This window comes from Phoenix dactylifera, chromosome 11 (genome assembly GCF_009389715.1).
Source record: "Phoenix dactylifera cultivar Barhee BC4 chromosome 11, palm_55x_up_171113_PBpolish2nd_filt_p, whole genome shotgun sequence".
In the NCBI taxonomy this organism is placed as follows: domain Eukaryota; kingdom Viridiplantae; phylum Streptophyta; class Magnoliopsida; order Arecales; family Arecaceae; genus Phoenix; species Phoenix dactylifera.
Window position 1 is genome coordinate 22,184,237 of NC_052402.1, and position 27,730 is coordinate 22,211,966.

Here is a 27,730-nt window from a genome sequence, read left to right on the forward strand (position 1 = left end):
ACGGAACGACTTGGCAGAGGATCGCAAATTATTTCTGTGCCCGTACAAAATAAGATATTTGTGAAGCAGTGTAGCCTTTTTTTTCATCTATGATCAATGCCGTGGGAATTTATGGGTGTCTACTTTTGCCGTTCTAATCCAAAAATGAGAAGGATCTACGAACCGAATTACTTTCATCCCATCAATCCATATTATATTATATTACAAAATAGTTGCTAAGATCGTCGATAATAGGCTTGTATTGGTATTGTCTTGCTTAGTCTCCTCAGGCTGCTTTCCTTAGTGATCGATGATGTATCGCAGGTAATATTGCGAGAGGTTGAGGTTGCCTATTCTCTCCCTCATGCCTTGGAGCTTGTCTCGATTAACCTTTTTTTTTTCCCTATACAAAAAAAAGAAAGGCAAACTAGCATGACTCAGTTCAATCCGAGCGCCACAAAAACTACCAGGCGCTAAAAGTCCCGCCAAAACAACCCCAATCCGATCTTTAATCTCTCTCTCTCTCTCTCTAACCTGACCCTAGATCTCCTATGGCCACTGTTCGACAGAGAAGGCTTAACCAGACCCTCGGGATCCCCCTCCCCCAGCATCCCGCCACCTCCTCCACCTCCACCTTCGAGCACTGCCTCTCCGACTTCGCGAAGCTCCAAGTGCTTGGCCACGACAATGGCGGCACTATTCAGACAGTCAGAAGCACGCGCGCGCAGAGAGAGAGAGAGAGATAGAGAGAGAGAGAGATGTATCACACGAACTCTTCTATTTCAACTAATCAATCAAAACTTCACCCACATACTAAACAAATCAAAAAAATATATAAAAAGCTTATGCCTCATAGCATGGAGGGATTGAATATATGCCATAGAATAGGAATTTTTTTATGCGTGGCTGGTGAAATAAATGCAGAAGGCAAGGAAGAAAGTGCACATAATTTTCCAACATTTTTATTTTAATATAACAAACTTACCCTCTCACTTTTCGATTAGATTAATTCCATGGGTTCTAGTGCCTACCAAACATGTCCTTAGACTTCAAACACGGACTACTGATAACTATGGCGCTATTTGGAGAAGTTTTTGAAGAGCCAAAAAGCACTTCTCGCCCTCCAATAGTATTTTTAAATAAAATAGAGATATTTGGTAAAAATTTCGAAAAGTTATTTTAGCTTTTTCAAAAAGTTAAAAACAACTTTTTGAAAAAAAAAATCATTTTAGAATTTTCCGGAAAAGCACTTTTAGGCCCGGTCAGAAAGTTTTTTTTACCAAAATACCCGTGATAAAATATAATAATTACATAAAATGTCCCTTTAATAATTGTTTAACCCATTTTATTGCCTAGCTAAAAAATTTATTATATTATAAAAAATTAATTTACGCTAATATTATAATATTTTATATTTTTATTATTTTATTATATTATAAATATAATATTCTACTATATTATATCATAATACATTGATATGTTATATAAATAATTTAATATTATATTAAATTATTATGCTATAGTATACAATATTATATTACTATATTATAATAATATTATATTATATTACAGTAATATTAATATATATTATATTTTATTACGCTCTGTTGTATACTACTCAATGCCTTTTATGGTCATTTTGTTATACTAAAAATATTTTCTCAATTTATTTATTAAACACATGTTAAAGTGGGACGGCACTTTAGAAATATAGTTAGCAAACAGAAAACAATTTTTAATAAAAACTCTACTTTCAAAAACTCTACTGCCAAAAACTCCCCCAAAGAGGCCAAAAGCTCTTCCAAATATATTATAAAGCCCCGTTTGGAAGAGCTTTTGGAAGGCCAAAAAGCACTTTCTGACCTTCTAAAAGCGCTTTCAGATGAAATAGGAGTATTTGATAAAAAATTCGAAAAATCTATTTTTAGCTTTCTAAAAATGTTAAAAACAACTTTTTGGAAGAAGCTTAATTTTGGAGTTTTTAGAAAAAGCACTTTTAAGTTCGATCGGAAAGCCAAAATACCCGTAATAAAATATAATTACACAAAATATCCTTTTAATAATTGTTTAACCAATTTTATCACCTAACTAAAAAAATGATATATTATAAAAAATTAATTTATGCAAATAATTATAATATTTTATATCTTTATTATTGTATTATACTATAAATATAATATTATATTACATTATATAATAATACATTGATATGTTATGTTAAATAATTTAATATTATATTAAATTATTATGCTATAGTAAACAATATTATATTACTATATTACAACAATATTATATTACTATATTATAACAATATTATATTATATTATACTAATATTATACTATATTATATATTTATGTATTAATATATATTATATTTTATTATGTTCTGTTGTATAATACTATTTAGTGTCCTTTATGATCATTGTTATACCAAATGTACTTTCTCAGTTTGTTTACCAAACACATGTTCAAAAGGCACAACACTTTAAAAAAGTAGTTACCGAATAGTAAACAACTTTTTATATAAACTCTACTTCTAAAAACTCTACTGTCAACAACTTTTCCAAATGGGGCCTATCATTAGAACCATAGTTCTTGCATCAAATCTCACTTTCGTACGAATATGGGAGATGAAGAGGATGATAAAGAAACAATTATTATGAATAAAGAACAAACAGGAAAAAAGAAAGAAACATGATATGTTTGAAATGATACAACGCTGACTGCATTCTATAAAAAGCAAGCAGAACATTCCGAGTAAAATTACAATGGATCAGAATGCGCGCGCGCGCGCGGGGGTAGGGGGGTGTGGAGTTGATACATTACATGAGATTTCACGTCATTAATTTGGGTATGCGTACAGAGTATCCAACCAAAGAAATTCTGTTAATCAATTCTCATGTTATATGTCAGTCCCTACTCCACGGCAACGAGCCTCCGGCAGGACGTGCACAAGCTCAATTCTGTTGATCAATTCTCATGTTACATGCTGCAGTCCCAACTCCACAGCAATGAGTCTTAGCAGCACGCGCACAAGCTCCCTTACTCTTGCTTCACTGTCACATCAAAGAATAATTTTAAGTCCATTAAAACTGACAAAACTTCTGACTTGCCCTGCTCCAAGTTCAATACCTTCCTATTGTTTTTCCAGAAAACAAATCAGTTCTTGCTTTACTGAATGGTGCATTAGTTTCAAAATATTTGTGATAATTTTCAGGTTTAGTCCTTCATGCCAAAGGTGAACTTCCCCAGCACAACACCAGAACAGTCTTCATAACAAAAGCAACTTTCACAAATGAGCCAGGATGTCTTTCAGCAATCCTTTTTTGCTACAAAAAAAAAAAAAAGATTGCTGAAAGACATCCTGGCTCATTTGTGAAAGTTGCTTTCATAACTTCCCATCGCTAACTTACCCACAAATTTCAATGCAAATTTTGATATAGCATCGGCTAAGGCTGTGACATCTTTCACACTGCAACAATGCCCATGAAATAATTGTTTCATGCTAATATAGACTTCAAATATAATGATTTTAAAGGCCAAATGTCCCAATCATGGCAGATGTGCCTCACTGCATGATATTTCAATGTTCTGCTAGATAATTATGTCCAGGCAATCCTATTTTCTGGCATCAGAAACTCTACAATCAGGAATCATAGTGTTTGTTCTCCAAAAAACCTTCGCATGAGATTTAATCTATAACTGAAATCCTTCATATTTCATAAAGCTTTTGAATGATACTTCATAGCAGATATTCATAGTAGCTAGAACGCGTCCCTTGAGCAAGGCAATAAATAAGAGAAACACATTGGAGTAATGCTGTGAGGCTTCTGTCATGTGCACACAAACAGTTCTCTTGCCACCTGACAGAGAGGTTTTGTGGAACTCCTGGGATTTGTTGCCATATACTGGGTTCTGTTGATTAAGAATTTAGCAAATCAGCACTTGTGTGTCCTATGACCTTTCGTTTGCATGTAACAGGTGCCCCAAAGAATTTTCCATACAGAACATGGACATCAAACTTTCAGTTCCAAGATAGCTCTAGGGGTATATTGACAGACTATAATGTAGTAACAAAAAAGGTAATGATAAATGCTAAACTTTCCAAATATATTAGAACTCATGAATTGCCAAGTCCTCATAGATCTAGCAGTTATTCTTTATTAGACAAGTAACTGTTAATTTGTTCAAGCCCTCAAATGATGGAGCTTAATTTGTCAAATTGATTTCCATACAAATTATGAAATTTCTTCAAATTTATGAAGTCAACAATATTAAGAGATTTAATTCATTTTTAATCAATAAATTAGATATTAAACAGTTACCTGATTGCATATATAATTCATTATCTCTTATGTTGTTTATATGCAAGAAACTTAAGATCATGTTAAATTATTAAATTGTGAGTTATTTGGTTGTGTCTTCAAGGGACTGAGATGGGAAATTTGGGTGTTAAAATATATTTCAAAATGTAGATCTTATTGGCTGGTCAGACAAATAACCTATGGTGGAAAATGATGTTTGATACATGACTAGTTGACAAGGAAGGAATATTTGATGGATGGCAATGACTGCACAAATGGATGGATGTAATGTTGGTGATACAAATTTTTGCCAGTAAATATTATTGGTATAGATATCACAGATATGTTATACGAAAATAATTTAGAGTGGGATGGAGGCAGATCTAAAAAAAATAGATGGTGAGGTACTTCTTGGTGCAATATGAATAATGGAATGCCTGAGGGATTATTCCTTTTATAAGATGACAATAAGACACAAGATATTGTATGGTTAGAACTTAGAAGTGTTGGCAATAAATGGCCAAACAAATGAAAAGCACATGATGGAAAATAGAATATTGAGTCCGATGCTCGATAAAACTATGGAAGCTTGTGTCAAATGGGTACAAGAAGGTGAAAGACTAGAACCAAGGACAAAGTGATGAAGAACTAGTTGAGCTGGCACAAATATGCAAGAAAGATTTGAAAAATCCCCAACTAGTTGAGGTGCTCATATTATGCCGAGCAACCTTGACAGAGAAGGAGGTCAAAGTTGATATGAAAGTTGTGAAAGGAATTAGATTAGCTTTGTTCTTGATAGGAATGAAAGATGAATAAGAATTTAGAATCTCGAATCCCAATATTTAAGACTAGGATTAATGCTACAGTTATAGTTAACTTTACCATCACTTTTGGGGTATTCATAACATAAATGGTTATTACAGTTGCATTCTTGTTTGATGTTTGTTTAAGCCATGAAGGCTTACATGTCATGTAAAGAAGAGATTAAAAAAACAACCAAAAGGGATAAAATATTAACATGTGGAGATAAAGCAGGAGTGAAATGAACAAACCTTGACATAACAAGCTCACAGAATGCTGGGAACAAAACCAATAGATGGGCACGCCCAAAGTTCTCATTCTTTTCTAGAGCTTCTTTCAGGTGTGATGGTAAATGAAGAACAGATGCTGTACCGGAATGAATAACCAACCGAGCAAGCTCTTGAAGGACACAAACCATCTCTTCAATTCTCACACTTGGCAGTGGATGTTCACCTGCAACAACAATTTTCACACATTCAGAGGTTGCAAGACAAGGAGAATATTTCATAGTTCCAACAGGAACATGCTTCTTTGAGTCTATCAGACATAATAACAACAAAAAAAGAACTCTTGACCATTGATTATGGAAAACAAAAAAGTAAACTATGATCTATATCTTAATCAAGTACCTAGGTGATTTTCATCATCCAAAAACTGATTTAGTACAATTTCACATCTCCTCATAAGAATATCAATTGAGACTTTGCTAACTTCTGATCTCATTGGATGCCAACTGTCTTCAGAAGTAAAACTGAGACCACAATAACAAGCAAGTTAGCTCACATTCAATGAGCCATTGTGCTGAATTCTGCGGAAATAAATGGAAAGTCTGTGTTCGAAAATATTACCCAGAGTTTTCCACTCTGGGATCAAATCATAATATTTTCTCACTACTGACTTTAATTTTAAAGTAAATTTAACAGTGCTGTAGAACATGTATAATTTGTTAAAGACTGCCCCAATTTTCATATGATAGCTTTACCTGCATAAAGAAAAAATCATCTGTAAGCAGCTTAATGAGAATCTGCTGCAGTGCGAAGGCATAAGGCCAGCACTCTCTAGAGGTAAACAACCTGTACGGGATGCGCAACGATCAAGAGTTGTAACTAACCGTTGTAAAATCTGCAAGACCACATGCCTATTCAGGTGAGTAACTGTTTGAGACTTGAACGGTCAATCCATAAAAAATAAAAACATCTACATTAAGAAAATCTGTCTAGGGCGTAGTTCACCTCAAGAGGAGCATCTATTTTGCCTTTAAGAACCTTGTCACCCAGAACACTCAGAACAGTCAACTCAATTAACTCATCAGTCTTGAGCACTTCAGCTGAAGGAGCATCAGAAGATAGAGCACGCCCACAAGAGCCAACAAGAAATATTTCATATACATCTGCTACCTCTTTCCAGAGACGTATTCTTATAGGTCGATAGGTATTTGGGTCTTTTTTATAATCCTTAATTCCTCTGCTTGCATCATCAATAAGTACACGGTTGAAGCCCTCAACTGCAACTCTCCAAAGTGAACCCTTTGGGTTATCTCTTCTAGTACTCATGCACCTAAACATAAAGAAAAAACACTTGAGTAGATGTGCAGAAAATATGGCATCACATTATTCCTATTTTACCAGCAATACCCATTGATAAGTGAAAAATCTTGATTTAAAGTTTCTCAATACTACAAACCCAAAAAGAAGGCAGGATAAATAAAAGTACAACATACATATTTGACCATATCTTACACTTTACATGCTTATATAGTCTTAAAACACCAAATGTTCATGTTTCTTGTCTCCACACATGATGTTTACCGCTGCAAGGACTATCAAATCTGTAATATTCCCTCTCAACCCCTTGAAATATGAAGTCATGGATCTATGACAGCATGGATTAGTGTGTTTATAAAACATGCAACATATCATGAGTTACAATCTGGCTCTTAGCTTCATCAACATGCATTGGTTTTGAGAGCTTATATATGAACTACATTTCACCCTATTGACAATTAGTACAGCTCCATATACAAACTCGTAGTTAACACAATGAAATGCAACCACCCAAAATTATCTACCAAGCCAAAGTTCACTTCTGTGAATGCTTTTCTCCTTCCCACAGTCTACACCCTGATTTTGACACAAAGTTCTTAAAACTAAGTTAATGACACATTGCTTACAAGATAAACTAACAAGATACAAGAGTTGATTCATGTTTCGCATTGGTAAGAATTGTAATTACTTGTTTGTTTCATCAAATCAGATTATATTGGATTACCTTTATTCAAGAAATTTGCAATAACACAAAAGACAAGATAAAGTGATGGTTTCCGTCATTTTATGATGAAATTCCAAAATTTAGGTAAAAGGCAGCCAAAGTTGCTTCAATTTGTTGAAAGAAATTTAAATAATTATTTGAATGGATAAAACCCCTTCAGTCATTAAAAAATCTTTTTCAAATATATATGCAGTTTATTTTTTCCAAAAAAGAACAAAAAAATTATTGCTCTAAGAAAAATATGATTATTTCATATAAGATCCCAGTTTACCCATGAAAAATTCAATCTGTATTTCCATGATTTAATAAGCCAAGTTTATGAAACCCAAATTTGAACATTTCGATAGAAGATAGAAGAAAAGAAACAGCATTCTTGAACATGTCCAATGGAACATTAGTAGTAATTACTAAGAAAATGCATTGGAATATTTGGAAACTCCTTTTCTGTTTGAGGTAAAAAATGACAACCACGGCATTCATAGAAGCAAGAACTAGTAAATTATGGAGTCAATCTGTCCCCAAACTGTCAACTGCTTTCATCCAGCTCTTATTTTTAGTGCTATAACAGGCTCAAATTTATTGTCTCCTCCATTGATTCATGTTCATGCTCTTACTCCTATTTCTGTTCCACTATTCTAATGTTCTACACCCTGATGGCTTTATTTGCATGTGAGGGTGTTATACATCTAAGATGTCTCCACTCTGTGTGGTGGCACACTTAAAATGTACTTTGTTTTATCATATATATGAACATTCACTCACTGTTCGGTTTCTAATAACTTCCATGGTAGTAAAATGGACACCAAATATCATTATACCCACAGAGCGGAAAAGGGAGAAAAGAAGGGGCTGGACTATTAAGAAAAACTACATCATTTCAACAAAGTCACAGGCATTACTAAGACAACTATGATCTACTAACTTATAGTTCTAGCAATTCAAGTTACTGAAACTATTGAATAGGTGAATCACTGTTCTTGGGATCCTCCTAACAACCCTGCTTCACTGTTTCTGTTATAACTGATTACAAGTACGACCAACAACAAAGCTTGGAAAGAAGACCTTGCATAAATTATCAACCAACTTTTAGTAGTAGATGAAGACTCAGACCTCCAGCATATAGCTTGCCCCGAGCATTAATCTAATAACACCAACATGCAAAGGATCTTTTGTTTCTTTCATAACCTTGCCATTGTTTATTGAACAGTCCTCCACGGACCTACTAGACCACCAGTTGCCTACCATTTCTCCCTTTCTCAGCAAGAAGTCAGCTCCTCTCATATCTTCAAAGAATGTGTCTTGTGATATATGAAATATATGAGCTAACAATAAATAAGATCTAATGTGGTGCCTTCCAAATGATACACCTACTTTGTAGAAACCAAAGCCTCTCAAACTTATCATGCCAGAATTCCATTTGTAGCAATTGTTATACATCGAGAGATTTATAGTAATTGTTGAGGGAAATACAAGTCCCACCAAAGCATATGAACGCATCGCCAGCACGTGATCGGAAACACCCCACCTCGGACGCCCGACCAAGCGCCCGACCTCGGACGACCGATCTGGCGACCGACCTCGGACGACCAACATGGCACCCGACCTCGGACGACCGACCTGACGCCCGACCAGACGCCCGACTTAGGAGCTCCCGACCTCACCATCCACTCGCCGTGATCACATTCTTCTGCGGCTCGACCAGAGACCATCCCCTGCCACTGCCGTCAACAATTAATGCGCACTAGCTCTGCAGACCTCCGGCTTACTCAACAATTAATGCGCATGGTCTCTGCAGACCTCCGGCTTACTCAACAATTAATGTGCATGGTCTCTGCAGACCTCCGGCTTACTCAACAATTAATGCGCATGGCTCCTGCTGTCTACGGATCTCAAGCCCTCCACGGCAAATTAGCTCGGCTGCCTCTGATCAGCCATGACAACTCCTTGGCCCCGGCCTAACCTCCTACGGCAAGACATTAATGCACACAATCCTGCATTGATTCAGCCGACATGCTCAATCATACGGTAAACTCTGCCCCGTCACATCACAGGTAATCCAATGCCCCTCTATAAAAGGAGAACCCTCCCACCTTAGAGGGGGCTGGATACTGAAACTCTGGACATATTTTCCTCCATATATCTTTTCCCCCTCTGAGTTAGGCATCGGAGGGCCGGCGCCGGAAACCCCGGCCACCGACTTTTTTGCAGGCCTTACGGAGGACGCCGCCCGCCGACGGATCGCCGCCCGTCAGTTCTCGCCAGAGCTCCACCCTCTCAGCCGACGGCCGCCCCCGGGTCCAATTTCCAGCAACAGTTGGCGCTAGAGGAAGGGCCCGAGTCGTGGCTATAAAGTTGAGAAGTAAAGGAGCCTCCAATGCTTCCCGGCATCTTCCACCAAGTCCTGGACACTCCGTCCAGAACTCGCCGCCTCTGGCCGACCCGGTTCCCCAAGTCCAGCCGGAACAGTTCAACATCCTGGTGCAGCAGGTCCAGGCTTTGGCCGCCGCCGTCCAAGGCCTGCGGCGTGAGGAAGCCTCACCTATGCTACCTCCACAGGCCTAGGTCCAACCAGTGCTTCCTCCAAATGGACCGATCCCCCAGGGCCAAAATCTTCATGGCTCCTCCAGGGCTAATAATGAAGAACGAGCGTCCCCCAGAAGAGAACTGCCAGGGAGAAGCCTGGACAGAATGCCGCAGCCTTCGGAGGCTGAGTCAGCTCCGGACCGCCACGAGCCGGAGCAGACTATTGCGACAATCCCTCAGGCTGGGGAGCTCGACAAGAAGGTCGAGAACCTAGAGCGCCAGATTGAAGCGCTTCATAGCAGGAAGGCGAGACACGAGGGTGACTTTGAGTTCACCACTAAGTCCCCCTTTTCCTGCCAGATCGAGGGCAAGCCGGTCCCACCGAGGTTCAAAATGCCCCAAGTGGAGCCCTACAACGAAACTGCCGACCCCCTCGACCACTTGGAGAGTTACCGAGCCCTCATGGCACTCCAAGGGTCCTCAGAGGCCATGCTCTGCAAGGCCTTCCCAGCTATCCTTCGGGGAACCGCTCGGCTTTGGTTATCTGGATTGAAGCCAAGCTCGGTATCTTCTTTCGAGCAGCTCGGCAGGCAGTTCGCCACCAACTTCGCTGCCAGCCGGCGCCAGCGGCGAACATCGAATTCCCTCCTGGATGTCAAGCAGAGGGAAGGAAAATCCCTTAGAGAATACCTCGACCGCTTTACCGCTGCAACCTGGAAAGTTCGCGAGCTCGACCAGTCAATAGCCATGTCGGCACTAAAGACTGGGGCTCGCTCCTACAGATTCCTCTTCTCCATCGAGAAGAGCTTCTCCGTTGACTTCATCGAAATGCTGGCCCGAGCTCGGAAATATGCGAAGGTCGTGGAGGCTATCGCCTCTAGGCGGGGCGCGACCGAGCCGGCCTTAAAGAAGACAAGGAAGCACCGCGAGGAGCGCGGCCGCCCGAGAAGCCGATCTCCCCGCCGGGATAGGAACCTGCCTGGACAGCAGGGGCGGCTTCAACCAAGGTCCCCGGCTCGACCGGGGTCCTCGCCATGACCTCGAATCCACTCGGAGAGGTACGAGAACTACACTCCCATCAACGCACCTTGGACCGAGATCCTAATGAAGATCGAAGGTCGGGACTTCTTCCAGCCCCCGCCCCCGATGCGGGATGTAGGAGTCCCGCGCAACCCTAAGAAGTATTGCCGCTTCCACCGGGACCACGGCCATGACACGGAGGATTGTTTCCAGCTCCGAGACAAGATCGAGGCGCTTATCCGCCGCGGGGTACTCAATCGGTTTGTGAGGAACCGACGTGAGGAAAGGAGGCCAGTGGAAAACGCCGTGCCGCCCGAAAATCCAAATGACAACGGGCCCATCGCCGGCACCATCAATGTCATTGGAGGAGGAAGCTCGGCTGAAGAGCCAGCCGAAGAAGGGATTCCTCCAAAGCGCCCGCGCACTTCTGAAACCATCTCGTTCTCGGACGAGGACTTGGATGGGGTTGAAACCCCTCACGATGACGCTGTAGTCATCTCTATGATTGTAAATAAATTTGATGTAAAGCGCGTCTTGGTTGATAATAGAAGATCGGCAAATGTTTTGTACTACCATGCCTATCAAAAAATGGGGTTGACAGAAAACCAGCTTCGGAGAATGAACGCTCCACTAGTCGGATTTACCGGGGACTCGGTCCCGGTTGAGGGCGAGATCAGTTTTCTTGTCACAGTTGGGCTCGTCCCCCGAGAAAGCACTGTGAGGACGGACTTCCTTGTAGTCCGCCTGCCTTCAGCCTACAATGCCATTTTGGGAAGATCGGGACTTAATGCCCTCCGTGCTGTAGTCTCAACCTACCACTTGCTCGTGCGGTTCCCCACTGATCATGGGATAGGCGAAGCTCGTAGAGACCAGACGGTGGCCAAACGGTGCTACATGGCGACCTACAAAGCAAAACCACCGGCTGAAGCGTCAAGCCAACAGGAGCTACCGGCCGAGGCGCCAACTCAAGCAACGGACCGCATGATGCCCATTGAAACCTTGGACGTGCGGAACGACCTCTGGAAGAAACGGGTAGAGCCTTGTGAGCTTCTTACCCAAATCCCTTTACAAGAAAATTGTCCAGAGCTAACCGTGCAGGTCGGCTCCGGCTTGAGCTCCTGCGAAAGGGAGCGCTTGGTCGAATTCCTCCGGGCCAACATGGATGTCTTTGCCTGGTTGCCCGCCGACATGCGGGGAATCGACCCCGAGGTCATGGTTCAACGACTCCAGGTGAAACCGACCTGCAGACCCGTGAGGCAAAAGAAGCGGGGCTCCGCCCCGGAACGACAGCGAGCGGCGGCCGAGGAAGTAGACAGACTCCTCGAGGCCGGCTTCATCCGGAAGGTCTCCTATCCGGACTGGCTCGCCAACGTGGTCCTCGTGAAGAAAGCCAATGGAAGATGGCGTATGTGCATGGACTACACCGACCTGAACAAGGCTTGCCCGAAGGATAGTTTTCCTCTCCCCAGCATTGACCAGCTCGTCGACTCTATCTCGGGACATCAGCTGCTAACCTTTATGGACGCCTTCTCGGGATACAATCAAATCCGAATGGCGCCTGAAGATGAGACGGCTTTCATCACCGACAAAGGCACTTATTGTTACAGAGTGATGCCATTCGGGTTGAAGAATGCAGGAGCTACATACCAAAGGCTGGTCAGCCAAATCTTCAAAGATCAGATAGGCCGAAACATGGAGGTCTACGTGGATGACATGCTGGTGAAAAGCCGAGCAGCAGAGCACCATGTGGCTGACCTTAATGAAACATTCTCCAAGCTCAGGAAGTACCAAATGAAGCTCAATCCTGCAAAGTGCACGTTCGGAGTCACCTCGGGCAAATTCCTGGGCTTCGTAGTAACCCAGCGCGGAGTCGAAGCTAACCCCGAGAAGATCCGAGCGCTGCAAGAGATGGTACCTCCAAAGACGGTCAAAAAGGTGCAGAGGCTTACCGGGCGGGTCGCAGCCTTGGGGAGGTTTGTCTCCAGGTCGGCCGAGCGCTGCCTCCCATTCTTCAAGATCCTTAAACGACCAAAGAACTTCCTATGATCGAAGGAATGCCAGCAAGCTTTTGAAGAGCTTAGGTGCCTTCTCGCCTTCCCTACGCTACTCACCAAGCCTCAGCAAGGCGAAGTTCTTTATTTGTACTTGGCCGTCTCCCCGGTTGCAGTAAGCTCAGTCTTGGTCCGGGAAGAGGACAAGCTTCAGAGGCCTATCTATTATACCAGCCGGATCCTCAGAGATGCTGAGACCCGATATTCTAAATTGGAGACGCCGAGCCCGACGCTCCCCCGGAACCCGAGCTCGCACGCTCGGTAACTGGAGCTCTCCCCTGGAAAGACCCCGAAGCTCCGGCCTCCGAGTCCCTTGCCTCGGCAGGGGCAGAAGTAGCAGCCAACTTAGCCTTCTTTCGGGTCTTGGGGAGAGCCCCGCCGGCCTCGGCCGCCCTCCTCTTCAGTCGGACGAAGAGAGATGTATTGCTGGTCGGCATGTGGGGGATATCTGAAACAAGAAATGAAGAAAAATTCTAAGAGAAAGAAACGATTAAGACAGAAGACAGGACAACGTGACCGCTCTTACCCTCAGGAGGCGCCAAGCTCAAGCCAACGTTTACCAAGGCCTCCTCGCTTATGAGGTCGGTCAGGTTGATGCCCCTCCTGAGACCGCGCAGAGCATTGAAGACTCTGCTCGTCCACTGAGAGCTCGGAGAGCCTATTGAGGGCTTTCAGCCTAGGACGCCCCCACCTCGGGTCAAATCCTCACGACGCCTCGAACGCAAGAAAGAAAAATTTCCCCTTCCACTCGTGGATCGAGGATGGGGCACCTCGGAAGAGTGACATATCTCTCCGAAAGGCGAAGTATAGTCACTCTCCATCCGCCGAGTTCGTCTTCAACAAGAAACACAGGCGGAAGACGCTCATCAAAATCGGGATCCCATGCGCAAGGCAAAGGGACAAAAACCCAATAATAGTCCTCCACGAGTTCGGAGCGAGCTATGCTGGGACGAGTTGGTACTCCACCAGCAAGTCGTCTACGAACTCGTGGAGGAGGGACCGCAGGCCGGCCCAGAGTGTCAACATGCACTCCGATCTGACCTGGAGGTGGTCGCGTCACCCTATCCTCCGGCCCCGCAGGTTCGAGATGAAACCCGGGCCGAAAAAAGAATCGGGTACGGACCAGCTCCAGTTCCTCTCCCGACAAGTTGGACCCGACTTCGTTCGGACCAGAACTCATTTTAGAAAGAAGAAAAAGAAGAGAAAAAGGGAAGAAAAAGACGAAGAAGAAACAAAGAAGAGGAAAGAGAACCCCTAACCAATATGGGGAGGTGACCTACGAGGGGGATCGCCGGGAATTGCTCTGGGGCACCGCCGGGGAGGCTTTGACACAGCTGAGAAAGAACGGGAGAATAGAAATGGCGGAAGAGAGAGAAGCAGCCAAGCGAGACCTTTTTAGGGCCAGATTGAGGGGTTTATATAAACCCTTTCGACGGCCCAGATCGGCAGGGCTAGAACCCGCCTCCTATCCGGATTGTGCCACGTGTCGGCCCCGAAAGCCGAAGCAGCGCATTTATTCTGGACGGGTGCCTCGAATACGGAATCGAGGCGCTGTCCCGTCGGATCTCGGAGCCACATCATGAGCCCACTACACGAAACGGCCTCGAAGGACGAAAGAGCGTCGCCCCCTCTCCCCTCATTAAAAGCACCCCGAAGCGCGCGGAGCGCCGGCATAATTTAAGTCTCCCTAGCCCCCACCACTGCAATAAAAGTAACTACTTCCCACGTCCGAGCTCGCGAGCAGCTCGAACTCGGAAGTCGGGGGTAGTGTTGAGGAAAATACAAGTCCCCCCAAAACACGTGAACGCGTCGCCAGCACGTCATCGGAAGCACCCCACCTCGGGCACCCGACCAAGCGCCCGACCTCGGACGACCGACCTCAGACGACCAACATGGCACCCGACCTCGGACGACCGACCTGATGCCCGACCAGGCGCCCGACTTAGGAGCTCTCGACCTCGAAACGCCCGATCTGGGAGCTCCCGACATCAGAAGCTTGACCTCGCCATCCACTCGCCGCGATCACATCCTTCTGCGGCTCGACCAGAAACCATCCCCTGCCACTGCCGTCAACAATTAATGCGCATTAGCTCTGCAGACCTCCGGCTTACTCAACAATTAATGCGCATGATCTCTGCAGACCTCCGGCTTACTCAACAATTAATGCGCATGGCTTCTGCTGTCTACGGATCTCAAGCCCTCCACGGCAAATTAGCTCGGCTGCCTCTGATCAGCCGTGACAACTCCTTGGCCCCGGCCTAACCTCCTACGGGAAGACATTAATGCACACGATCCTGTATTGATTCAGCCGACATGCTCAATCATACGGTAAACTCCGCCCCGTCACATCACAGGTAATCCAATGCCCCTCTATAAAAGGAGAACCTCCCACCTTAGAGGGGGCTGGACACTGAAACTCTGGACATATTTTCCTCCATATATCTTTGCCCCCTCTGACTTAGGCATCGGAGGGCCGGCGCCGGAAACCCCGGCCACCGGGCTTTTTGCAGGCCCTACGGAGGACGCCGCCCGCCGACGGATCGCCGCCCGCCAGTTCTCGCCGGAGCTCCACCCTCTCAGCCGACGGCCGCCCCTGGGTCCAATTTCCAGCAACAGTGATGTTAGGAGATATTTTCATGCTTTCATCTAACAAGGCCCATGGCCTTCCCAGCAGCACAAGAAAAATGTCTGTGATGTCTCCCAACCAACCAGTGTGTTGACCAACTAGCAATCAAAAAACCGAATGCGAGAAGTGCATTATGACAAACTCACCATAAAAAAAGCTTGACCAAAGGAAAAATTTTTGCTTCTAAAATCCCATAAAAAACAAGCCTTAGAAGCAAGAATAGTGGAACCACCCCCAACTGCCTGGTTTGAGGTGTGTCGAGCCATACCAGCAGCCAGAGTCTGCCGAACCGGGCCGAACCGCTCGGTTCAAGCTGTACCGAGCCAACCCGGTGCGAAACCAGGTCGGTTCGGCAATCCTATTCGGTTCCGGTCGGAACCGCTACTTTACCGGCTAAAATCGGTCGAAACCAACCGGAACCAGACGGTTCGGTGCCGACTCAGTGCGAATCGGCCGGTTAGCACCGAGTTAACTCGGTTTTGAACTAGGTTGGGTATGGCATTATTGCCACTGCCACCTGATGCCTTTTAAAGGCATCAAGTGGGGTTGGGAAGGCCTACGCAATTTGAAAACAGCTCCGCTGTTTCTTCCCAACAAATCCACAAACACCGATTCAGGCTCTCAGAAGGAAGATCTAAGGCTAAATAAGGTGTGTTTCCTCTCCCCAATCTTCTTCCCTCCTTTTTTGAAGGGGCTTGAAAAAATAGTTCAAAAATTGCAAAATAACGAGAGATCATGCCAAAATTTTCAATTTAGGCTTGATCATGCCAAAAGGCACTTGCAGCCCTAATGAAGAGTGTGAAGGGGCCAATACACCCAATTTCAGAGACCATAAGCAGCAGCGATGAGAGTTTTGGTGATCATGGATCCACCGACCAGAGAGAAAGTAGAGAACATGTGACCATTGTTTATGAGACAACCGCAAGGTGGTTCCATTTATCGGTGAGCTCTAGTTTACGCATACTACACAGGATAGGAATCACAGTGCATGATACGATTGCATATAGGAGATAAACTCTTTGAGGTCATTCAGAAGGACACGATGCAATTGCAAATGACCTCACACACGGAGTATGATCTATAGATGTAGCAAGTCCAAGTCATATACTGGATCCTATTACTCACAGCCACAAGCAGCCTATGACCCACACAGATACGGATATCAATATGGTGCGTCTGAGGTGATGACCCAAAGATTGATTTAAAGATTGATTTTGATGATCACAAAACCTTGAAGTATAATTACTAATATTTGTATTGCAAGAAGAAAGATAATTTGTTTTGCAAGGAACATAGCAAGTTGGAAAAATACAAGGCCTCAAAAGCTCTCAAAAAGTTGAAAGAAAGTTATACTTCATTGGCCCAAGTTTCAAGTTCAAAGGATTCAAGTTGGAGGAGCAAATTCAAAGAAAGATTCAAAAGAATAGTCCTCGAGTCGACTCCTGGAAGTTCAGAGTCGACTCTGGCACTCTAGAGTTTCAAGGAACAGTGCTCAAGTCGACTCCAAGACTCTGCGAGTCGACTCCGACTGAGAACAGACAAAAAGACAGAGAGTTGATTTTCAGCGCTATAGTGCTCGAGTCGACTCCTACTTCAGCGCTACAGTGCTCGAGTCGACTCCAAGCTACAGTGCCGGCAGACTCTTATTCACGAGTCGACTCCTACTTCAGCCGAGTCGACTCGAGCACGCTGGGAGGCATAACGGCTAGTTTTTTCTCAACTCCAACAGCTCTATTTTTGTCTCTAACGGCTAGATCTTTGTTCCCACGCCATCCAAAGCTATAAAATCAAGGAAAGAGCTAGGAAAGAAGTTAAGAAAGTGGGAGAAAAGGGAAGAGATTTCAAAGAGATTTCAAGAGAAACCTCCCAAAAGCACAAAAGGGCCATTCAAAGCAAAAGAGAGAAAAGAAGAGCATCCGAGTGAATCCCAAAGCTTCATCTCTAACTGTGTGCTGCCTCAGTGATCCTCTACCTCGTGCGAAATCAGAAGAGGGTCAAGTAAAGAAGAAGCCGAGTTTCCTCATCTACAAAACTTGTTTGAGGGCTTATCTTTACTCTATTTGTTTACATTGTTATATCTGCTTGTTTAATAAGCTTTGATTTGTTTTAAACTCTTGTTCTAATATCTTATAACTTGATTTAATCAAGGGGTTAAGGTTTGTTGGTGAGCCAAAGGGAAAACCAACGGTGTAAGGTTGTGGTTGGTGAACCGGAAAAAACCAACTGGGTTGGATTGTGAGCCCGTGAAAACAATCGGATTTGTTCTAGTCGGTGAGCCTATGAAAACCGACCGAGTTCATTGTGATCTCGTGAAAACAACAAGTTAGGTTGTGAGCTTGTAAAACAACCGGCTATAATCTGAGGGATTATAGTAAAATTTTCAAGAGGTCTTGGAGAGTGGATGTAGGTGCTGGGGTGCACCGAACCACTATACATCTTTATGTTTGTGATGCTTTATCTCTTGTGTTACATGCCTTACATTCATACTTGATTGTGTAATCTTGGGCAATAAGTGGTATCAGAGCAGGTGCTCTAAGGTTAATTGTTGATATCACGATCAAGAGCCAAAGATCATGACAACTCAAATAGATAGTTTTCTACGAGAGGAAGAATTAATTGATAGATCTCCACTATTTAATGGCATAAACTACACACATTGGAAAGCACGCATGTGTATTTTCATTCAATCACAAAACTATGATTTATGGAATATCATAATAAATGACCTTCACACACACTCTCAAGCTGTCAATAAAAAAGACTTAGCACAATTGAATGCTAATGCTATGAACATACTATATTGTGCTATCCATGAAACTATATTTAATAAGATTTCTGCATGCTTATCTGCTAAAGAAATTTGGGATACTTTAAAAAATATTTATGATAAATCTCAGATTAGCTCACGTGCTTCAATTACATACTAACAGTGAGACTGCAGAAAAAGATGTTAAATCTCCCACATCAGCCGAGTCGACTCCCAGTTTGTCCGAGTCGACTCCTAGAGGAAAACAGTCTGAAAGGCAGAAACTCAGTTTTGGAGATCCTATTTCAGAGTCGACCCCCAAGTTAGCCGAGTCGACTCCAACAAGGCCCGGTCGACTCCGAGGCAGATCAGTTCAAAAGACAGAGAATCATTTTTTAGGCCTCTGAGAACGAGACGTCTCCCGAAGATCTCGAGTCGCCTCTCAAGTCAGTCGAGTCGACTCCAAGTAAACCCGAGTCGACTCGAGGAAGAAAAAACAACAAATAAAGAATTCGGTGATGAAAACAAGGATCCATTCCCAAACACCGAAAGATTCAAAAGCTTCCTAAAGACAAAGAAGAAGAGGAAGCAAGAAGAAAGGAAGAAAGGGATAGAAAGCAAGAAAGCTTTGACCAAGGAAGAGTCAAGCAAGAAAATGAAAGTTAGGAGCAACAATGATGATATTAGCTCCAAAGAACTACAAGAGGTAACTAACTTGTGCTTTATGGCACAAGAAGATAAGGTAAAATCTGAATCTACTTTTACATCAAATGATTTTCAAGAAGAATTCTCTTATGATGAATTATTAAATGCTTTTCATGATTTGTATGGTGAATGTAGAAAATTAGCTATGAAGAATAAAAATCTTAAGAAACTAAATCTGAAAATTTCAAAAGAAAGAAATTTTATTGCTGAAATACAAGACAAACTAAATTCTGAAAATGAAAGCTTAAGGTTAAATTCAGAACAATTGATTCAGAAAAATCAGAATTTAATTAAAAAAAATTAAAACTTAAGTGAAGAAATTAACCAATTAAAATCTTTTATTAACAAATTCACTGTAAGTTCAGAAAGATTAAAAATAATGTTTGAAAGCCAACATGCTGTTTTTGAAAAATCAAAATTTGGCTTGACTCCTTCGCTTAGCAATGAATCCCTAAAGAAAAAGGTTATAAATTCGTCAAACAAATCATAAAAAAGGATAACGTATTTCAAAAATCAAAAGAATGGGCATAACAACTTACCTATAGTTCTAGTACAATTAAATCAAATGGTAAAGTTATTACTATTAAACAGATTTGGATTCCAAAAGGAACCATATGTCCTAACTCTCAAGGACCCAAGCAAGCTTGGGTACCCAAAATGAAAATATGAGGATGTAGATGTAGGTGTGCCAAGATACCCATAGAACAAATAGAACTTTCATACAAATGGGTGTTCTAGACACATGTTAAAGAATGGAACTTAAAATCTAATCAAGAAAAGCAATTAAAATAGAAGAAATAAATTCAAATTCCTCCATCTTTCTATGTTATACTTTACTTATTGATGGATACTTTGTTAATGATTAATCAATTTTCTTAAAATATCTTTTTGAGTCCTCTATATGCTTGATTGAGAGTTTTTATCCATGACATTATCTTTTATTGATCTTAGGCATAAGAATGTGTACTTGGTATATTTTTATGCATTATGAATACCAAGAGTAAAGAAACCACTTTTGGCATATAAAATCAACTCATGCTAGTATGTACTTAATCTCAAAAGACCTTGTCATTGGCTTACTTAGATTATCTTCTGAAAGGTCAAAGTTTGCTATGCATGTTAACTAAGAAAACAAACAAGAATCAATTTCTAAATCTAAAGATATTGTTTCCATCACTAAGTTTTTCAAAAAGCTTATATTGGATTTGTTCTCGGCAAATAAAATTGAAGTATTTTCTGTATTTGCTAAATCTTGTAAAAGTGTTTCAAATGAAAAAGATTTCCAAACTGTGAAGATAAAGAGTATCATGGCATAGTGTTGAAAACCAAAATCCTGATAAGGTTTATACAGAAAATAATATTGAATACAATTATTTCAGCACCAAGGACACCATAAGTAAAATAGGGTTAATAGAATCCTTGAAGAAATGAAAAAGACAATGTTTTATGATAGTCATCTACTTAAATGATTTTTGTTAAGAGCTATCATCACTGCTTGTCATACATATGGTGTCTATTAGATCTATGTTTGATGAAAACTCCTTTTGATCTTCTGAAAAATAGAAAATGAACTATTGTATATCTTTCATATTTTTCAGTCGTACATGTTATGCTTGATATGTTCTTATGAAAATAATACCAAATCTGATAAAGATATTTCTATCCTTGGATATCATTCATCAAGCACTGCATATAGAATATTCAATGAAAAGATTCTAGTTGTAGAAATATCAATTCATTTTATTCTTTATGAGACTAATGATCTTTCATCAAGTCACCAAAATCAGATTATATATGTATATGGTTAATCTTTTTGCTTACATATAACAATTTGAAACTAAAACACCTTAAGAAGAATGAATAAGATTATAATTGGTCAAATTAAACTAAATCATTTTTGAAAGATTTCATTAAAGAAGATCTATGTAAAATAACCACCTTATTTGAAAACACTCATTACAAATATAATAAAGCAATATGTGATTTGGAACAAGCACCAAAAGCATGATATAAAAGCTTGAGTAACTTTTTTGATAGAAAGTAATAGTGATAAATCTATGCATCAAAAAAGAAGAATTTGTGATATCTTATTTGCTCAAAGTATACATTGATGACATCATTTTTGGTTCTACTAATGAAGATTTATATGAAGATTTTACTAAGCTCATGCAAGGTGAGTTTGAAATATGTATGATGAATGAATTAACATTTTCTCTCGAACTCCAAATTAAGACAAACAAGAAAGGGGATCTTCATTGACCAAAGTTAGTCCACAAGAAAACTCCTATAGAAGATTGGCATGCAGAAGGTATGTCTATGACCCCATCTTGTAGAATTTGAAAAGGATGAGCAAGGTAGATCTATTGTTTTAAAGCTGTATTGAAGCATGATAGAATAATTAGTTTATCATACAGCTAGTAGACCAGATTGTATGCTTATTATGTGCCCTTGTGCAAGACTTCAATCTAACTCTAATGAATCATATTTTATTGATAACAAATGAATCATAATCTGAATTTTAATAGAAACAACTGTTTAAGATAATTTGATTAAAACTTAGCTAGCATGACTTTTTGATAATTATCTTAAGCAAATAGAATCTAAGCTAAATTGATTCTGAAAACAAGAAATTGATTTGACCTTGGTGAATATTCCTATTGCCTCACATGCTTGTCCTTGAACCATCTTGGTTAATGAAACTATCTCTTTAGTTCAAGTGACATGTGCTTGCTTATATTTAGGCAATCTCTTGAGTAAAATGACTCAACATTCAATTATTGTCATATCTTATGTTGAGTCATCTAGTTAAGAAATATGTTGTATGAATGTTTTGTATCTTGAAGAAACTAATGACTTTCCTTCAAGAAAGAAAAAGATTTTGTTAATAATGCACGATCCTTAAGCAAGAAAATGAGAGATTTCAACTTGAAGGACACCTTCACATAAGATACAATAAACATTCACATGCAAACAAGAAAGGGGACCTTCTTCAGCCAAAAGTTTACACATAAGAAATCTAGTATGTATTTGACTTGAAGAATGCAGAATGAATCGATAGTTTTAGATACCTCTCATAAATTAGCTGAGCAAAGTCAATAACTTAAATCTTATTATGGCATGATTAAAGTCTTTAATTATTAATTTCTTGATATTATGTCTATATATGTATTGATTGACTTATGCTTTTAGAAATTGTTTCATGGTTTGCCCAAACTAAAATATATCTTTGCCTATGTCATAACCATGAAATATACAAGTTTATGCTTAAAATTTTGATTTAAAATAACTTGTGAAAAGCTATGAATCCTTGAGCATAATGAAAATGTTGTTTGCATGATATACGTCTATATGATACATAAGATTATTTCTTTATTCTGCTCTTTCATGTAAATTACTTGAGAATAACAAAAAGAGAGATAAAGAAAAGAAAATGAACATTATTCAAGAGAAGTAAAATCTAAGTAAAGGCAAATACTCCAATCTTAAGAAAAAACAAAACAAGCATAATATATTCGACACATTTGTGAGACTTGTGTGAGCATTCTTTTGGAAGGGATAAAATCCGTAATTAATTACACTTAAACAAGGAAAGTTTGAAGTGAACATTTTAACCTTTCTATATTGCTCATCATAGGGATGGTGCCAATGAGGAGGCTAGTGGTAGTACCCGGCACTATTTGACCTAACTATTCGGTGTAGGGTATATTAGGAACGGCACAAGAGGGAGGCTAGTGGTAGTATCTCGTGCCCCTTCCAACTCCACCGGATAGGGAGCAAATAGAGTATAGAGCATAAGAAAGTAAAAACGAAAAACAAAATCAAAATGTTCATTAATTGGTTAAGGAAAGAAATTTTAAAAAAAAATGAGAAAATGAATGACAAAGTAAATGAAAGTATATAAGAAGAATCAAGTCAAGTTTTAATGACTTGAAAATACACCTTAAGCATGAAATCAGTGCAAGATTATATTTAAATAGGGAAAGTTTATTTGAAAAGAATTGATTTTGATCCTTGACATGCTTGTTCCTAATATTTTAATGCATGACTTAACACATAATATATTTTGCATGTGGCATGATGTTTTGAATTATCGGTTCTCAATATTTTGTAATGCTCCATGCTTGGATAATTTGATTGAATGTTTGAAATACTACATAAATTTTTTTGGTATTATTAAAAAGAAATTTCAGATTTGTCGTTCACGATCATCTTTGAAATCTGAAAATTGAAAGGAGAAGAGAAGGATATCTCTATTTAGGAAAAATGAATTGATTTTGTTTTATCCTTCAACTTGCCTAACTTTGGCACATAATGTTCTAATTTGTACCAAAACTCAACATTAAATACAAAGATTCTGAATATACTCTAATATGTTTGAAATATGTATTTTTCAATCGGAATGATTTAAGATGAGCTACAATGTGGAAGATACATATCTCAAATTATAACTTTGAAAGCCTCCTTAGAAATTTTTATAAAATTCAGAATCCGATTTTGTATAAAAGCTTAAACTTAATTTAAAAATGCTTATATCATTACATCTTTGAAACCTTAGTTATATGCTTCAATGATCGCAACATTCAGGAGAATAACTCAATATGATTCCTAAATAAAAATCTTAACTTAAGAAAAATAGAATTAATTTTGATGCCTTGGTTGATTGCTCCGATACGCATCCGGAACATATCATTTCTTATCTTTAAAGTGTACTAAAATTGGTTTAAATGATGTATTTTTCAATGATCTTGATTGCGCACAAATGTGTCTAAATATATAACTTTATTTTGATATTAAAAAGATTCATTGTATTTCATATATGAATCTATGAGTAAGAAACTAAATTCTATAAACATTCACTTGAATGATCTTCTATATCCCTTTCTGCATGATTGTTGCTTCCATCACTAAAAGAAAAAACTATTTTTAAAAAAGAGTGAATAATCTTAAAGCTAAAAATATTTCAGCTCACTCAAATGACTCTTAAAAGAAAGAAAATGTAATTGCTTTTGAAAGAAATTGAGCTTCAAATAAATTATTTTCTAATTAATATTTCAGTATATTTTCTCAAAGATTAAGAGGAAGCATAACTTGTTCTTGCAAGATGAAAAGAGTGATTGCTATAAATTTTGAAAAACTCTAGACAAGGTCCGCCGTACCGGTACCGGTCGGTGTACCGGTGGCCGGCCGGATCGGTACGATACCGGTCCGGTACGTACCAGCCAGTACCGGTGATTTCAAAAACCACAGCGCGAGGCGCTGTGGTTCTAAAAAAAAATCGTACCGGTTCGCACCGGTACGGGCTCCGAACCGGCCGGTTCGGCTAAAAAATCGGAAAATACCAATTTTTTAGTGGTTCCGGTACCGGTCTAGGATCGGATCGGTACGTACCGGCCCGTACCGGCCGGTACAGCATTCCATGACTCTAGATCACTTTACATTCTTGATATCATAGAATTTCAGTTCCATTCACGCTTATCATTAAAATCTGAAATTCAACAAAAAGAAAAGAATGATTAAAGAAGAATGCATCTTTTGAGAGGGAGCTTTAGACATATCAATCTCTCTAGATTTTGCATCTTATTCAAAAGTCATCATCATATAATGCATACTTTGAATATTTTATGAATTGATTTTGATGAACCTTCTTGTGTTGCCATTACTTGTCTTAATTATATATAGCCTATACTTTGAGTTTAATTCTATAGAGCGTTTATTATTTCAAATGAATATGATTTGATACTTGCAAATATGCTCTCAATGGGTTAAGTTGAAAATATACTGAAATTTGTAAAAAATATATTTTCAAGATTAACAATTTGAATGTTTTATTGAAAATTATCTTCAAATTCTAAACTCTTAAATGGAATGATCAATTAAGGGGAAGAAAAAAAATTTCAGAGGGAGAGATCATATGGAACTTAATTGCATAAATCCATAACTAAAGACGAGAGAAAGAATACTAAATGAGAAGTGAACCTAATACTCTCCAATATGTATTATAAATATCTGAAATTTAAATCTGAAAATCTCTGTTATACACCTTGAGGCTTGCTATTTGGTTAATATATCTTATGCATCAATCATGAACCAAATTGCAATTCAAACAGTTGATCTTAAGAACCTCTAGTTTAATGAAAAAGGGGGAGAATAATGTGTTGAATTTTCTTGAGTATCTCTTGTGAACACAAATTTAAAAGTAGCTACTACATATCATAGATTTATAGATTTTAAAATGCATCTAATCAGAAAATCAGCTGTCTTGAAAATTATTTGAAAACGAATTCCATCTGTCTCTATTAGAAAATCTATTTTGAAATTCACTAAAGAGTTCTTATTGGCTTGCTCTTTAGAGCTTCAATTTTGTGCCAATTCATTTTTATATGTATCAAAATGTGTTTCTCTTTAACGGAGTAAAAGAAAGTCTTTAAAAGAGCTCTAAAAGAATCTTCAAAGCTTTGAATTTTATGTATGCTGTAAGATATATCATAAATTGCATGAATTCATGTTTCTGTATTTTGTGCCCCAATGTTTTTATATCATAAAAGAACTTTAAAGTCATTAAGAATTAATGATCCAACATGATGTTATATTTTTCGAGTATATAAGTTTTGATATTATACTCTAAAAAATTGATTAGATTGCTCTCATATTGCTATATATTTAATATATTGGGCAAAAGATCTTAAATGAACAAGCTTTCATAATTGTTATTAAAGATCTTTCAAAAAAAAGAAATTAGATTTTCATTCGTGCCTTCTTTGAATATCAGTCTTGATACTCCTTGAATTAACTTGAAAAAGGTTCCACCTACACTTGATTTGAAAACTATCTTTGGAATCACATTCGATGTGCTCTCATTATAATTTGCTCTGAAATCATTTTAATTGGCTCTGATCTATGCTCATTAATCTTATTATGACATTATTGCCTTGAGTTATATGATTCATATTTGTAATTCGACATGCATTGACTGAAAATCAGAGTACAATAAGGAAAAGGAATATTTGAGTATCATTTACTGCTTTGTGCTTAATGTTTCATTATCTTACAACCTTTTTTTGATGTTGTCAAAAAGGGAGAAAAATATCTGAGTATATGCTCATAATGCTTTATGTGTTGATTATGTTAAGTTGATTAAATCTAAAGCATTATCATGAAGTATATTTTAAAGATATATGTTTTCTACTTCATGCAACTTAGCTATGCATTAGTTCTAGAACACAATATATTTTATATTGCACATACTCCAAGTTTTGTCATCATCAAAAAGGGGGAGATTGATGACCCAAAGATTGATTTAAAGATTGATTTTGATGATCACAAAACCTTGAAGTATAATTACTAATGTTTGTGTTGCAAGAAGAAAGATAATTTGTTTTGCAAGGAGCATAGCAAGTTGGAAAAATACAAGAAGGCCTCAAAAGCTCTCAAAGTTTGAAAGAAAGTTATACTTCATTGGCCCAAGTTTCAAGTTCAAAGGATTCAAGTTGGAGGAGCAAATTCAAAGAAAGATTCAAAAGAATAGTCCTTGAGTCGACTCCTGGAAGTTCAGAGTCGACTCTGGCACTCTGGAGTTTCAAGGAACAGTGCTCGAGTCGACTCCGACTGAGAACAGACAAAAAGACAGAGAGTTGATTTTCAGCGCTACAGTGCTCGAGTCGACTCCTACTTCAGCGCTGCAGTGCTCGAGTCGACTCCCAGCTACAGTGCCGGCAGACTCTTATTCACGAGTCGACTCCTACTTCAGCCGAGTCGACTCGAACACGCTTGGAGGCATAACGGCTAGTTTTTTCTCAACTCCAACGGCTCTATTTTTGTCTCTAACGGCTAGATCTTTGTTCCCAAGCCATCCAAAGCTATAAAATCAAGGGAAGAGCTAGGAAAGAAGTTAAGAAAGTGGGAGAAAAGGGAAGAGATTTCAAGAGAAACCTCCCAAAAGCACAAAAGGGCCATTCAAAGCAAAAGAGAGAAAAGAAGAGCATCCGAGTGAATCCCAAAGCTTCATCTCTAACTATGTGCTGCCTCAGTGATCCTCTACCTCGTGCGAAATCAAAAGAGAGCCAAATAAAGAAGAAGCCGAGTTTCCTCATCTACAAAACTTGTTTGAGGGCTTATCTTTACTCTATTTGTTTACATTGTTATATCTGCTTGTTTAAGAAGCTTTGATTTGTTTTAAACTCTTGTTCTAATATCTTGTAACTTGATTCAATCCCTTGATTGAATCAAGGGGTTAAGGTTTGTTGGTGAGCCAAAGGGAAAACCAACGGTGTAAGCTGGTAGTTGGTGAACCGGAAAAACCAACTGGGTTGGATTGTGAGCCCGTGAAAACAATCAGATTGGTTCTAGTCGGTGAGCCTGTGAAAACCGACCGAGTTCGTTGTGATCTTGTGAAAACAAGTTAGGTTGTGAGTTTGTAAAACAACCGGCTGTAATCTGAGGGATTATAGTAAAATTTCCAAGAGGTCTTGGGGAGTGGATTTAGGTGCTGGGGTGCACCGAACCACTATACATCTTTGTGTTTGTGATGCTTTATCTCTTATGTTACATGCCTTACATTCATACTTGATTGTGTAATATCTCTAGCTTTGTTTCTTACTGATTTATAAGTGATTGTTTAGAACTTGCTTAGCTTCCACTCCATTCTTACCATTCACATAGATTAAAATTGATCATACAACTATAAGTTAATTTTAGATCAATTGCACCC

At 39.6% G+C, this 27,730-nt stretch overlaps 1 protein-coding gene across 1 annotated transcript in view; it reads right to left on the reverse strand.

The window, feature by feature from the left end:
- Positions 1 to 2,622: 2,622 nt before the first annotated feature.
- LOC103696246 (protein MON2 homolog) overlaps positions 2,623 to 27,730 on the reverse strand; it is a 107,800-nt gene continuing 82,692 nt past the window's right edge. The window contains 5 exon segments of the mRNA XM_039131905.1: positions 2,623 to 3,035; positions 5,336 to 5,537; positions 5,714 to 5,835; positions 6,067 to 6,206; positions 6,317 to 6,641. Of these exon segments, the coding sequence (XP_038987833.1) occupies positions 2,957 to 3,035; positions 5,336 to 5,537; positions 5,714 to 5,835; positions 6,067 to 6,206; positions 6,317 to 6,641 (868 nt within the window). The 3' untranslated portion in view covers positions 2,623 to 2,956.